Source organism: Phaethon aethereus (assembly GCF_964289735.1).
Source record: "Phaethon aethereus genome assembly, chromosome: 13".
Taxonomy (NCBI): Eukaryota; Metazoa; Chordata; class Aves; order Phaethontiformes; family Phaethontidae; genus Phaethon; species Phaethon aethereus.
In genome coordinates, this window is record NC_138589.1 from 2,529,994 (window position 1) to 2,545,235 (window position 15,242).

At 53.0% G+C, this 15,242-nt stretch overlaps 1 protein-coding gene across 2 annotated transcripts in view; it reads right to left on the reverse strand.

The window, feature by feature from the left end:
• Positions 1-448: 448 nt before the first annotated feature.
• Positions 449-15,242, reverse strand: part of GNAO1 (G protein subunit alpha o1) — a 146,330-nt gene continuing 131,536 nt past the window's right edge. Inside the window, exons 7-8 of one of the 2 annotated variants that reach the window (XM_082005835.1) lie at positions 4,608-4,761; positions 449-2,651 (exon numbers count right to left, since the gene is read on the reverse strand). In XM_082005835.1, the coding sequence (XP_081861961.1) occupies positions 2,464-2,651; positions 4,608-4,761 (342 nt within the window). In that variant the 3' untranslated portion in view covers positions 449-2,463. Of the gene's footprint in view, positions 2,652-4,607; positions 4,762-14,102; positions 14,338-15,242 lie in introns of those variants that run through there. The other variant, XM_082005834.1, reaches the window with a different exon arrangement.

Here is a 15,242-nt window from a genome sequence, read left to right on the forward strand (position 1 = left end):
CGCCAAGCGCCGGTGCCAGCTCCTCCTTGGCCGGGCGAGACCGAGAAACCAGCCCGGTCCCAGGCTGTGCCAAAGGGCAACCGGCTCTCCGGTGTCCCACCTGCCACCACGGTGCCTGGTGCCGGTGTGTGCGGAGCCGGGGGACCTGGGACAGAGGAGAATGTGGAAAAAAAAACCAACCCCAGACTGACACACACCCCCTCCCCCCCCAATTGCAGAATTCCCCCCACAAACTGTGAGAAAACCCCAAACCCCAACAGCCAAGTTGCTCCTGCAGCAGGGAGAAAATCTCAACTTTCTTGGAGGACCTTCCCCTGTATCTTAGGGAAAAAGCTCACATTTTGGGTTTTCTGATGGTGCTACAAGATGAAGGACTCATCCTGATGACTATCTTCGCATTTCCAAAAGAAATAAAAATATTTTTTTCCTGGGGGGAGTGTGTGTGGATTTTTGCTCCTGGTGATGCTCGGAAACAACCTGAGCCATCCAGAAGGGCTTCCACACACCAGCGGCACAAGGCTCGCTCCCAACTCAGCGCAGCCCCTCCTGCCCACGCTACCAGCAGCACACGCCCCCCCCCAAAATGTGATTTTTAGTATTTTTTTCTTCCTGCCTTCGGAAGGAGGCAGGTGGGCGCCGGGGGGAAGAAGCAGGCGGAGGCGCGGGAGGGGAGAGCCCGGGGTACAGACAAACATTCTCTTTATTGAGCTACACATGAATTTTTCCATTAGTCAGAGAAAGAGATTGGCAGTGTGTAATATATCACAGAAACCTCACTGATTGGTAATAGAAAGGCTTAGAAAGACCTGGCGCTTTATATATATATATATATAATATTTTTTTTTTCTTTAGTTTCCTCTTCATGTATTCATTTTCGTTTAAACAGGTGTGACTGCTCTTCTTCAGCAAAGGTAACTCGTAAAAGTGAAACCGTGAAGACGTCTGGTTACTAATCAAAGTAGAAATGACGGAGGATTGGTCATGAAAACGGTGGCTTCAATGTAAACACTACATTCGGTCTTTGTTTGGTTTTTTTTTTAATTATTTTTTGTGGTTTTGTGTATTTTTTAAAATTTTTAAATAATTTTCATTCTTGCCTTTTTTTAAAGTTTGTTTTTTAAGGGTTTTTTTTCTTTTTTTTCCTTTTTTTTCTTTTTTTTTTTCAGCACAAACATCCCCACATGAGAGAGAAAAAACACCATTCACTAAAAGGGAGGGAGGACTTGGCGGGGGCGGGGAAGCAGCACAAAAAAGCATTCACTGGAAAGAGTTCAAAATTAATAAAAACCGAAGAAAACCAAAAAATATACCCTAAACAAAACAAAACAAAAAAAAGATAAAATAAGATACCTCCGTACGTACAACCCTCCCCGACGCCGCCCGCTCGGCCCCGCGGGAGGGGAGGCCTGTCCGGCGCGGCCGAGCTGTGCTTTTGGATGCGAACCTGGAAGGTGAGCGGCGGCTCGGAGCGGGGAGCTGTTAAACCGGGAGGGAGCGGAAACGGGGGGAAAAGCCCGGCGGCTGCTGCGCGCCGCGGCGGGCGGGAGCCGAGGGGAGCCGGCGCAGGAGCCCCGGGCCCCCAGGGGCGGCGGCAGGAGGGCGCTCCCAGGGCAGCGGGCTCGGAAGGGGGAAAAGACCTCCTGGTGCTGTTGTTCCTTCCCTTGCTGGCTACCGCACGTGGCCGGGGGGATTTTCAGGTTTTTTCCCCCCTTTTAAAAAAAAAAAAAATTTGCGTCGTTTAGTTCCTCGGGGCAGCGGCTGAGCCGGGCCGGGGTCAGGCAGGGGCAGCCCGGCCTTCCCCACGCTGGAAATAAAAACAACCGTCATCGTAATTAAAAAAAGCCAACCCAGAATAATTAATAATGATAATAATAATTAAAAAATAAAACCCCACGGTCAAGTAACTCGTGGGAAGAGAAGCGCCCCCCCCCCGCCCCGCACAGGAGCACCGGCACAGCCACGGCGGGGGCGCGGGCGGGCTCCGGCCCCGCTTGCGCCGTGGGGCGACCCCGGGAGATGCCCCGTTGGCCCCTGGCCCCCGGCGGGTCCCAGCGCCCTGCGGGGGGCTGCCCGGGAGCCGGCGGGGTGGCGGGGCCGTGCCCCGGCCCCGGGACGGCGCGAGGGAGGGCCGGGGAGGGTCATGCCCGCGGCTCCTTCGGGCAAACGGGAAAGGTGGGTGTGGATTTCTTCTATATATATATATACGTATATATATAATTTTTCCTTATGCCTTTTTATTTACCAACTTGCATGATTATGATTACGATTTTTTTTTTTCTCTCACTCAATCTGGTTTTTTTTTCGCCTTATTTTTTTTCCCGCGCGCGCGTGTGTGTGCGTGTGTCTGTGTGTGGTCGCGTTGGGTTTGGTGGGTTTTTTTTTTATTATTATGTTTTATTTTTTCGTTTCTTTTCCCTCCAGGCGCCGGGACCGCCACCAAAGAAGTCGCTTTGCGCGGCGGGGTCAGTACAAGCCGCAGCCCCGCAGGTTGTTGGCAATGATGATGTCGGTGACGGCGTCAAATACCACCTGGATGTTGTTCGTGTCTGTGGCGCACGTCATGTGGCAGTAAATCTCCTTGTTGGGGGAGCGGTTTTTGCTTTCGAATTGTGCTTGGATGTAGGCGGCCGCGTCCTCGTAGGTGTTGGGACCTGCGGGCAGAGGCGGGGGGACAGAGCGAGGGGCGTCAGGGCCGAGGGCCACCACCCTCCCGCTCCGTGCCCCAGCCCCTCGCTGCTTGCAAAGTGCTTTATTTCTAAAAAAAACAGGCAAAACCTATTCGTTTTCCATTTTTTCCCCCCAGTTCACCCCTCGGCAAGGTCCTTTTCCCCCCCATCTCCCTCCTTTCCCCCCACCTACCCTTTTACCCCCCCATGCTGCCCTATTTCTCCTGCCTCTTTTCTCCCAAATCACAGGGCACCTGGGCTCCGCTGGAGACCCCTCCCTCCCCAGGTGCGGCCGCTTTGCACCCACTCCCCTTTTCTCCCCGGGAAGGGCAGCCAGCTCCCATGCTGCCACGCTCCTCCCGGCATCGCCGCTGCCCCGGCACCCCGGTGAGTCCCGTGGCGCATCCCGCAGCGCCCATCCCGAGGGATCGCGGCGTGGGGGGAAGAAAAGCCGGGGGGCTCGGTGGCCCCCCGGCCAGGCAGGCAGGGGGAGGGTTGGTGGCCGCTCCAGCATCGCCCGCGGGTGCTGGCCGTGTCCCCTTAGCGCAGCCGAGCCTCCCTGTGTGGCATAGGGCTGGGCGGGGGGATGCGGTGGGGCAGGAGCCCCTCGGAGATGCACCGTTGCCCGCTTGCTCCGTGGACGTGGGGAGGTTTGTAAGGCGGGCTGGAGGGAGGCTTGAGCCGAAAAATGTGCATTATTGCATTAAGCCGCTTACGGCAGCGACTGGCTGTGCCGGGCCCCTCGCGGGAAGCCACAAAGCCTGAATTACGCCCCTGAAATCGCCTTTGGAAGAGCTGCTATTATCTGGAGATTTATTTTCCTTTTCCAGCTCGCTGGTTCCCCTCCTTGCCGATGCGGTGGGTGGCCGAAGGCAAGGGGAGGTGTCCCTCCCCCTGGGGTAGCCGGGACGTGCCGTACAACTCCATGCAGGATAGTTTGGGATGTCCCACCAGGTGGCTGGGAAAAAAAGCATAGCTGCTTTCATGATGGAGAAGCCTAAAAACCTCCAGTGGAAATGCCAGTGCGCTTCTGCCACAGGGTGCCGTCTCGATGGGGGACCCCCTTGTCCCCAGGGTCTGGCATCCAGGGCGGGTGTGCTCTGGGTGAAATGATTCACTGTAGGAGATGCTGGAGCCTCTGAATCAGAACTGATTATTTTCTTTCCCTTAGACAATTCAGAATGGACATCTGTTCTTACCCTGTTTTCTTCGTTTTTGTTCTCTTCCCCAAGCCACATTGGCTTCACTTAAAAATGTGTGATCCTCTTGCCGTTTCACAGGTTTCTGCTGTAAAGGGGCTCTTTCCTTCCCCGGCTGTACCCTGTGCAAAGGCATTCCTGGGAGGGTGCAAAGGGAGGTGCAGCTGGATTAATGGTTGGACTTCATGATCTTGAAGGTCCTTTCCAACCTAGCGATTCTGTGATTCTGTGACTGTGTGTCTCTGCTGCTCTAGCAGGAACTTCTTGGGAACCATCAGCGAGGAGGATGGCTCAAGTGCCAGGCAGGCAGCTCTCGCCAAGATGTCTCCTTTCCACAGCTCCCTGTGGCCAGACTCATTAAAGCACATCTCCGTTTGTCTCACCATCTCTTGACCATCTCTTGACCATCTCTTGACCATCTCTTGACCATCTCTTGACCATCTCTTGACCATCTCTTGACCATCTCTTGACCATCTCTTGACCATCTCTCCGTCCCATCGGCTGGTTATGCACCTTTGCCACAAGAATTGACCATGCAGAGGACGTGACCCCACCCCAAGAGCAGGGTGATGGAGCTGCACCGCGGCTCTCGAAGGTGGGCAGCGCTTTTGCCCCTCTCTGTAAAGGTGCCCTGTCCCCTCCATCCCCCTGCCCACCTCTGGGGTGAGCCGCAGCCCCCCAGCCCCGCCGGCGCGGTGATGGGCGTCACGCTGGGCTGCACTGCGTCAGCTCTGGCACGTACCTGCGTATTCAGGGAAGCAGATGGTCAGAGGCGATTTCTTGATCTTCTCGGCAAATAGGTCTTTCTTGTTGAGGAAGAGAATGATGGAGGTATCGATGAAGAATTTGTTGTTACAGATGGAGTCGAAGAGCATGAGAGATTCGTGCATGCGGTTCTGCAATGGGGAGCATGGAGAGAGGAGAGGGGAGAGAGAAAGGCAAAGAGAAAGAGAGTTAGAGGAGAGGAGAACACTTTTCTGAATTGAAATGCTTAGAAAGCAAAAAAATCTCTAAAATAAGACAGTAGTAAACGTGAGATGGTTACAAAGGTGGAGGAAACAGGGTGTTGCTCTCATCCCAGGCTGGAGGATGCAGCTGATCCTCCACTGCCTCCCTGCAGAGCCTCTCTGCTGGCTGCTCTAGCAGGGCTGACACCTGAAGCTTCAAGGAAGAGCGGAACCCCCCCTCATTTTCTCATCACCTGCATAAACTGAGGAGTTGGGGAAGGGGGCTGCAGCTTTCTGGTCTCGCCTGCATCTCTTCAGGGGCTGGGGTGCCCCGGAGGCATCCCTTGCAGAGCCTAAATAGAGGCTGGCCAGCCAGCAGCCGGGATGCGCGGGGCATGGCGACTGGGATGGAGGGAGTTTCAGCCGTCTCGGGGTGGTCCTATGGACCCGCCTGGAAGGGCACTTGTGCCAAGCGGCACCGGTGTGGTAACACCGGTGCCGAGGGATTGCCCAGAGGCTGGGGCAGGTCCTGTCCCAGCTGGGTCTTTCGCCCCTGGAGAAGTCTCCATCCCGTCTTTGACAACGCCACGGTGGTGGCTGGGTCGCCGCTGGGACATCCCGGCGCTGCCGCTCGGAGGGAACTAACGCGGGTGCCTCTGCCAGCTGCCTCGCAGCTCTCCCGAGCGTGCCGGGCTCGTGGGCTGCTCCGGGGAGACTTTAAGCACGGAAGAGCTTTAGTAGAACCATAAACAGAGGCAAATCTCTAAAAGCTGTCTCTTTAAAAAATTAACTGTCCTTTCACATGTGGATGAAAGCCACATGAAGCCGTTTCTCCCCATGCTACAGAAGCTGTTATCAGAAAGGCGCGGAGGGCGGACAGAGGGACAGGAGGAGGAGGAAGAGGTGAGGCTGTCGCAGTGTCTCAGCGCTTCGCTCGGGCGGCTGTGGGGTGTCTGTGCGGGCGCGCGCGGGCACTCGCTGTTGGCATCAAGGTGCCGCTGGACAGGACAGATACAGCTCTCTAGGAGCTTTCCAAAAACGTTCTCTGTCACTCCCTCGCTTTTAAAAATAAACGGAATGCCGCTCCCTGCTGCTCCGCCGACATCTTTGGGAGACGTTTTAGGCAGTCCGCGTGCCTTTCCCCTTGCAGATACCCTCCCAGCTGCACACTCGAACTTGCAAAGCTCCTGGTGCAAAAACGGGGCTTGGCAAAGTCCGAAGCCGCCGGGTGCCCCGTGCCCCTCTCTGCACCCCATCTCGGGGCCGGGTCCCGGCTGGGCTGCCCGCCACTCGCACGGGGACAGCCAGCTATTTTGGAGAAGCCTTGCGCGACGCCGGGAGCAGCGGAGAGGCGCGTGGGGCGGCGAGGGCGGCGGTGGGGAAAGCCTCCTGCAGCCCGCGTCCCCCCAGAGCCCCTGTTTTTGGAGGCGCGGCAAGGGGGGGGCTGTGGCCTCGCCGAAGATTCACAGGAACACGCGTGTTTCCTAACGAAATGACGACCCAATTCGCACATTTTGGAGTTCTCCATGAATGTTTTATCAGTGAGTCATTTTATTAGCTACACTTCAACTGTAGCTTTGCATGCAAAATTTAGCAGATGTCTGATTTCATCCTGAAAGGCTCTGAGATGGCACTGTGGGTTCCTTGACAAAGAATAGCTAGGGATGCCCAGCGGTTGCTTTCCAAAGCTTCGGGACCTCCTCTGATCCTTATCTTTAAAAACCAAAACAAGTAAAGGATGTGGCTCTTCCTGACCTGTGGCTGTTGCAAAAATTCCAGGTCTTGAGATTTTCACGTATCAAGTATTTGGGTGTTTGTTTTTCTTTTCTTCCTTGTCCCATATATGTATTATATTTAAATAAAGGGCTGGTGGTGGTGCAGGAGCAGCTGAAATAAAGCATGTCCCCAGGGGAATGAAAATCCCAAGTGCGAGGGAAACAACCCGGGTGACTTCTGAGCTCTGCATACCCGTGCAGGCATCCTGGAGGAAGTTTTTAAAAATCCCCAATACAAATATACAAAGGAAAATCCTTTCCCTCTCAGCCATTAGTTTCCCTCAGAGCTGGCCTGTAATTCTGTCTGATCTGCAGGATGGGACGTACGGAGATGCGTGTCCGAGGATGGGTCCAGTTGAAGTTACATCAATGGAAATTGGTGAAGTCAAAAGGAGTAACGGTTAATTTTCCTTTGCTGAGGTTTATGGAAAATTTTCTCTTGGTTTCTCCAAGTTCTTTGCTTCTATTTCATGTCCCAAATAATGGAAGATCTTTGGTTTAAACATAAAAGAACAAACTGGCCGAAGCCTTGTTTTAAAGGGAGAGGTGCTCCAAGTCCTGCCTTGCTGCAAGGAGGAGAAAGCACCATTTCTTGAATCGACCCAGAAACGGCTCTTTTGCCTCCGTGCTCACGCAGCTCGCATGAAGAGGCGGCGGAAAAGAAATGCAAAGCTTGCTGCCCGTAATCGATTTGCAAGCGGAGTATTGGAGGAAGCGGCGGGGCAGCAGGGACGTTCTGCCGCGCCTGTGCCAAGCATCGCCGCTGACCAGTGCCGAAACGCGATGCGGGCGCTGGCAGTGCCAGAGGAAGAGCATCGACGGTCTGACATAGAAACACGGCGGCGAGGGGCTTCGGAAGGGGAAGAGTCTAATTTCAAGAAGCCAAGGAACAAACAGAAACCATGGTAAAGTTCTTCTACTTAAAAACAAAGGGGAAAAAAAAATCCCATCAAATACTTACACAAAATTAAATACCTTTTGGTTATATCCTTTTCAGATTCCTTATTTCCAGGTGAATGAGGCTGCGGCAGATGACTGAGAGCGCAGGCACATGCCGTACGCGTGTGTGCATGGAGCAGATACAGGGTAAATAACGGGCCCAAGAAGCTGGACGTGCTCAAGGGAGACATAATAAAAACCCTCTCACGCTAGAAAAGAGCTGGCACTTTATTAACATTTTGTTGCTAATAAATACATTACCGACAGCCAATAAATTATTACAATAACTAATGCTCTATTAAACCAATGGACAGTCACTCTTCATACAAAATTACAGTTAATACAGTGTGGGCCATCAAACATGCAGGAGAAACGATTCAGCGGGAAACCAGCAAAAGGAAAATTGCGGAGGCCTCCGGCGATCCTTCGGGAAGAAATGCGGTGGGGAGCAGGGAGCCCAGAAGCAGAGTGATGGTCACTGTTCCCTTGTCGAGCTGAAGGGGGGAAAGGGAGGTGGGGGGAATAGGGCTGAAGATGTTAAATTAGGGACTTGGACAATGCTGAAAATGTTGTTTCCCACTATGATCTCCTCTTCCCCGCCTGGAGCAGGGGGTTCAGACCTGGAGCCGCTTGCCCGTGCCACAGGACAGTCGGGATTTGGTCTTGACATTAATTTCCAAGACACTGGGTGGGAGAGGGGCTGGGGCCGCGAGCATCGGGCTGGGGCAGCGAGCGTCAGGCTGGCTCCCAGCCCTCCACCTCCTCCCCGGGTCTCTCCTCCCCATGCCTGCTGCACCTGGTCCCCATGGAGAACCGAGCTGTCCTCTCTGGGAGATGGAGACGTTTTTGCCCTATCTCCAGTTCAAATCCCTCCCGTCTCCCTCTGCCTGCAGGGCGCTGGCCAGGAGGCTTTGGTCCTCCTCCTCTTATTAACGCACCAGTGTTTAAGGGTGATACTCGCTCGTGTTCGTAGCTAGCCTTTGCCGTGCAAACAAAGAACTCGCAGGCTGCTGGTTTGGACATGAGCGGTCCTGTGAGAAGTCCCTTTCCATAGCCATGTTCTTAGCATAATGTCTTATATAGGTCACGTACCTATATCTGTCAGCGTCAATTATCTCGTGTCATTGCAGGAGCTCAGAAATGATAATGCACACTCAAGTCTCGGGGCGCTTTGGGAGAGTGTTTCTGCCTGCTTTTTGCTCCGGGGAGGTAGAAGCACGACCGTGGTCTGCTCCTTTGTGCCATCCGGGCCACGTCCCTGCTTTCTCGTGTGTGTGTTGGGGATGCAAGTGTGTGATGGGTCTGGGTGGTTCAGGATGATGCTCAGTAGCACCATCCCTATTGACCTGGACGCTTCGGGCATCAGGTTGTTAATGAGTGTTTTAGTCTCCTTGGAAATGGTTGTGGAGTTTTTGGTCGTAAGCCTGAAGACAAACCTGGCCCACGACAAAGACACAAACACGCTAATACTAAGCTTCTCTAATCGACGTGACAAACAGTCAGCCTTGTTCCCAGGAACTCGACCACAAACGTCTCCCCGGCACCAGTATGAGATTTTTTGGCCACGGAATACTCGGACACATCGCACAGGCTACGGTGCAGGGTTGGTCCCTTTTACAGCATCAACTGCACAGTCCCCCATGGGGGATGTCTGCCACCCGCAGCTGAACCCCGCGCCTTGTCGAGCTGCACGGCGAGGGGCTGCCCAGTGCTTTACGCAGCAGCAACTGGGCACACTGGGATGGTTTGGCAAAAGGACATCTTCTATGTCCCGTCCTGACCTCTGGAAGATTGCATTCCTGGGAGAACGAAGTCTGTTCCCTTGCAGGCAAGCGCTGGGCTCATGCCACAATATATTAAAACCACCAGATACGTTTTAATGTACATTACAGTATAGACTGCTCCAATTAATACTTTTAGTGTCCTGTAAAACAAAATCGCATCTACCGAGGAGGCTCGGCAGCCTCCTCCTGAGGATGCCCTCCCCTCCACGGAGGGACAGGCTGGCTGGCCATCCAGGAAAGCCGGCCGAAGGCAAGAAGCTAATTCTCGTACAAAACTCCTGAGAGAGATTTAGTTGGAAGAATTTCTGGGAGGGCGGTGGTGGGAAGCCGACTGACCCCTCGCTAGAGCCGGCCGGGGCCCCGCGGGAGGGCAGGGGCAGCAGGCGCAGCCCGGTGCTAGCAGATGGAGGGGCCAGACGGCCTCGCCGAGTGGTCCCGCTGCCCTGCCGCTCGGCTGGGCGCCTCCGGCCCTGTGTAAAAACAAGAGCGTGAACTCTATTTGCTAAAGAATAAGACTGGCTTTTGAAGTATGTGGCCCTATTTTAACGTGTGCTTTCCCAGTGTGTCTTTATTGCTTGTTCTCCTAACAAGCCCAGCTACTGCATCCTCCCGGGGAGCACGGTGCTCGACACTTAACCCTGCAGCCTCATATACAGGCTTGTTCCAAGGCTTTCCTTCTGCAGATTTCTCTATTTCGTTGAAATTGTTGTTTAAATAAAGGAGTTATTTGCATTTTTTTTGCTGCTGGGTAAGCGACTCGAGTCGTTACCCCCCCCCCATCCTAAAAAGTGCGTCTTTTGCCAATTCCCACGTTAGCTTTGAAGGGCAGCAGGGTGTATACGTAGCTGATTCAATTCTGTGAATCACTGTGCTTTTGAATTATGTCCCCCGTGCCCCAGTATGAGTTCTGCTGCATCTCCACCAGCTGCAACATCCCCGCTGTGTGGCCACTGCAAATTCAACGTGACTGGGGCCCTCTGAGGGTCTGGATTTGGAGCGTCGCAATGGCAAAGCACAAGGGGCTATTAAGAAGCGGGCTTTTGAAAGCAGGGGTTGCGCTTCGAGGGGATGCTTCTTTCTAGGCAATTGCTGCAAGGATTGCTGGTGTTTAGAAAAAGCACGGGGCAAAAGATTGCCTGCGGAAGGCACATCTGCCAGAAAAGGCTTGGGAGGATGCAGAAAGCCAGCGGTGAGTAATGCTTTGGCAGGCGTTCTGCGGGCAAAAATCTGTACACGGCCATCAAGCGAGAGAAGCGGTAGTGTTTAACACTGGAAGCGTTTCATCTTCCAAATGCTGTTTCCAGCCTTTGTCAGTGAATCCTCACGACACTCGTGTGAGGGAGGGAATGTCAGCAGCAGCAGGTGAAACGAAGCTTTAGATGTACAGTATGCCAAGGAAAATGAAAGAAAAAGCTCTCTGTGTCAACATTTCCTCCTCTTTTTCTCCCTTTTTCTCCCTGTGGAGCACCAGCCATTGGTTATAACCAACGTGCTGGGGAGCCAGCCGGAGATGCGGAGGGGCTGGGGCTGGAGGGAGTCTGGACTTCCCGGCCGGCACGACCAGGCACGGGTTACCTGAATGCAGCCTGGAGTGCGGCACAAGCGCACCGAGCCGGCACCGGTGAGTTAGGGCTTGAGTTAATTTAAATTGTCTTTACCATAATAGTCCTGTGCGCTTTATGCTGGGAACGCCTGTAAGCCTTGGCTTGGCACTGCCTTCACCGGGAACAGCCTCTGTTACTTATTCGCTCACCCACAGGAAGGAGTGGGAACAGAAAATCACCAAAATTCTAGTGCTGCTGATCAAACTCTTCTGACAGAGCTTAACGTAAGTCCTGCCTCACTGCCAACGCAAGCCACTGGTGCACCACAGCACACAGGTCTGGCGCTGCACCCCAGGTCTAGCAGTTACATACACTTTATATATCAAATGTAACCAACATTCAGCTTTTCAGACCTCATTTTGACACTCGGCGCACGTTTGGATGCTAGGTGTTACTGGTGGGACTGGTGGACAAGCTCCAGGAGCATCCCTGTCCCTCTCCATCCCTGCCCCTTCCGCGGCAGAAGCACCGTCCCACTGCCGTCGGCTGATCCCTTCCAAGGAACCAGAGAACCGCGCAGGTGCTTCCCACTGGGAATCCTTTCTTTGGAAAACCTTCCCACTGACTCCGAAAATCCTAAGCTAAACCAAATACAACGACGCGCGCAGGCCTTGTGTTCAGGGGTCCTTTGGTTTATGGTTGTCAGCAGAGCGTGCTGGCATTAAATGGACCTGGGGAGGGGCTGGGATCTGGGAAAACAAGATGTGCGGGTGGGACGTGGCGTGAGGAGCAGAGAGGGGCTCCTGGCCGGCGGAGTTCTCTGTGGGAGCTGATGCTACTGGAGGTATTTTAAGGCTGAGATGGTGAAGAGAAAGGTGGGCACTCCCTTGTGCCAGAGCAGGGGAGCCAGAGACCTGGCGTTATTGCTGCTAGTGCCCAGCAGAGCAGCAGTGGGTCCTCACTGTACAGTACTAAATACAGTTTCAGTATTTAATCCTGTTTAGGGGGTTACTGACACAGCTGCCAACCATGCTGGGCTGTGAGCTGGTTAGGTGAGCGAGAGCCATCTCCTTTTCCTCTGCAGGCCTCCTCTGTTCGCCCCGGCGTGCCTGTGCTCACATCTCTGGCTGGGGTTTTGTCATGGACGTCCCACGAGCACTGCCTCGGCAGAGCACGGCCTCTGATGGGGACCCTCCTCTGGCTCCCAGGTGCCCTTCTCTTCCTGTCCTCCCTGCTGCCTCAACCTGCCTCATCTCCCTTCTGCAACTTCTCTCCCAAACTGCCAGTCCTCTCCGTCCCATGCCACCATACCTGCTCCTTTCCCTGTCTCTTGCACACCGACGCTCATCTGGCCCCTTGCCTTTGGGCTGTGCTGCTTTGGGCTGCTCTCACACCGTCTCTCCTAGATGGGCACAGCGAGAAAAGAGATATTGTCCCTCTCAGGCATGGCACTGGAGAAAACTCAGACCTCCTGAGACCAGAAAGACACCACTAGCTTAGGCTCCCAAGAGAGGACAGCTGAACTTGTGGCTGGCCTGGAAAGACTCACGTTCTCCAGGATCATGGACTTTTAAGAGAGGCAGAGAAGAGGCAGGGATCAGCATTGCCTACCTGTCCCCAGGTGCAGACAGGCCCCGAGCGGGATCTCGGAGGTGGCTGTCTCACCCAGAAACCAGACAAGCTTTTGGGATGGTCTTCTAAGGGTCCCTCCATGCTCCCAGAGGTGACACATCACCTCTCACACTCCCCTCTGCCCCAACGGCACCCAGAGCTCTTGGTGATGGGAGGCAATGGCCACACGTATCCCAGCCTGGCCGCATTTGTCCTCCCCTCTGTGCCCCCACATTTTGCTGTGCTGGGCACTACCCTTGCCCGTTCCACACCTCTCCCCCTGCCTTTCCTTCCTCCCTTCCCTCTCTTCCTTGCACTTTCCTTTCCTACTCCATCACTTGGCTCAAATCAGCTCCCTGAGACCTCCCTTGACACTACATGGCCACTATAAACCATCCCTCTTGCTTTAGATACTGGTGAAGAGATGCCCTGACTGGAGACACCAAACTTGGAGCTGTCTCTCTTGGATGCCCAGGCAGGAGATGACACAGGCAAGCTACCTGCTTCTGCTTGGCCAAGGAGGCTCAGAGTGCAAGGTCAGGCTTCTCAAGGGTGTTTAGATGCCTGAGGTGTGATAAAGAGCCGCGAGGCTCCTGCCCACCTTGCTGTCACCCAAGCGCGGTGAGGTTTCCCAAAGCACCTCTCCACATTTCAGGTACTTGAAGGTCAAACCCTGCCTACAAGAAGCCAGGGCTAAATATTTTTGGTACACCTCAGTGCTTCAGGGCTGAAGTTTGGAAAGAGATGCCATGTGTTTGCAGGAGCATCAGCTGTGCTGAAATCACTTAGGCTGGGAGGTGCTTTGGGAAAGGTCGCTGGGTACCCAGGCTGGCATCCTCACCAGGATGTCCCCGTGCACGGGGGCACCAGGACCATCCCTGGGGCATCCTTGCTGGTCCAAGTCCAGCAGCTCCGTGGCATCCAGCGAAGTGCTTAGGAAATGGGTTACTGAAACCACTAGACAAATTTTAACATTATTTTTGAAAAACTTGAGGTAAAACTGTTACTGGTAATAAATGCTTTTAGACAAGTCTTAGTAGGTTTTGTTACTGTGTCTGTCTTAAGACACCAGTAGAACTTGATATGGCTGTTTTACTTGTTCAAATAGCTGTCTGGAAAAAAGGAGAATATACAAATTCAAGCTGCGGCAGCTGTGTTCAACACCAACCCCCCTGGCTTTGGGGTAGCAACTGAAGCCATAAGGTACCCTCAAAATGATCATGTGCCTAGCACTTCCCAAAGGAATAGTGTTTAAAAAACAAGATAAATAACCAGGAGAGTTAAAAATATCCCTTAATTTCAAGGAAAAAAAAAGTTTTCCTTCCAAACTACACTGTTGCTGACCAGTATTTTAAGGCTTTGATTTTTTTCTCTTTTTTAAACCTGAAGTATTTTTGTCTTTTGGCAGTTGAAATGCACTTTGTGGGAAACACGTTAGCTCCCTCTACAGCACTGCAGATTGGAACGGAGGAGTAGAATGAGGCAGCAGGGGAATAAACCAAAAATAATCCAAAATAAAATAAAATGGGGCTGGGGAAAGAAGAACTTGCTGCAAAGTTTTCTGGGGTGGGAGGAGGCATTTGCGTATTTCTTCCTCATCATCTTCTTAGGAGGAAAAAAAAGAAAGAGAAAGGACCTGTCTGCGGGACCGGAGGATGCTCCCGACAGGCGGGAGGAGAGGGCTTTAGTAGAGTCCACATCCCCGCAGGTTGTTGGCGATGATGACATCCGTGACGGCGTCGAAGACGAACTGGATGTTGTTGGTGTCGGTGGCGCAGGTGATGTGTGTGTAGATCTCCTTGTTGGGGGACTTGTTCTTGCTCTCGTACTGAGCCTGGATGTAAGCCACGGCCTCCGCGAAAGCGTTGAGGCCTGTAAGAGAGCCGAGATGAAAGGAAAAAGAATGGATTAAAGCCATCCTGTAATCTTAAATCAGCAGGGTGCCTGCAAGCACCCCGTTGCAGGGACACGGGGAGGTTGTACAGGGCCACTGCAACCCAGCCGCCCCATCTCCTTCTCAGGGACGGGCACTATTACCAGCCAGGATTGCTGCAAGGGAGGAGATGCTCTCTGACTGTCAGCTCAGCTGTATTTTTATTCCGAGTTGCTGTTTATAGGCTACAGAGATGAAATGGATGAGGGAACTGAGTGTTAAACAGGCTATGACGGGAAACCCAGAAGAAATTCCACATCATGGTGACAAAAAAGAGAAAAAAACCTGCCAGAAATGTGGTAAGTTCTTGACCGGGTGAAAAGGCTTAGCTTTTTTCCTTTTTTAGATCCTTTTTGATTTTAAAAAAAAGCTTTTGATGGAAAAGAGGAACTAAAATGTCCACGAATTGAGGGCAGTATTGGTAACCGTGCCCTCCTTTCCCTGAATTGCTAAGAGAAAAGAACATGAAAACATCCAGCCTATGTTACAGAGCAAGGTGGGTTTTCTAAAAAAAAAAACAAACCAAAAAGCAAAACCAAAGCAAACACAAAATGTCCCTCTTTTTGAGGAGTTAGGATCACAGTAAGCTCTGCTAGAGCTGTGGCTAAAATCACAGCACGAGGACTTTCTTGTTTTGATGTAGAGAGATGTCTGTGCCAAACCTTATTAACCATCAGGTTTTGTGTTAATAAAGCTTAAGAGCTGTCATGCAAAAGAGCAGATCCTGTCTCATCTGGCCAGCCCTGACGTTGCTCACACACACAGCTCCACCTGGGCACCTGCTTAGGTCTGATAAACTCCGTTTCCCCGGCTGGCCTGGAGCGCAGCCCTCCAGCACTGCTGG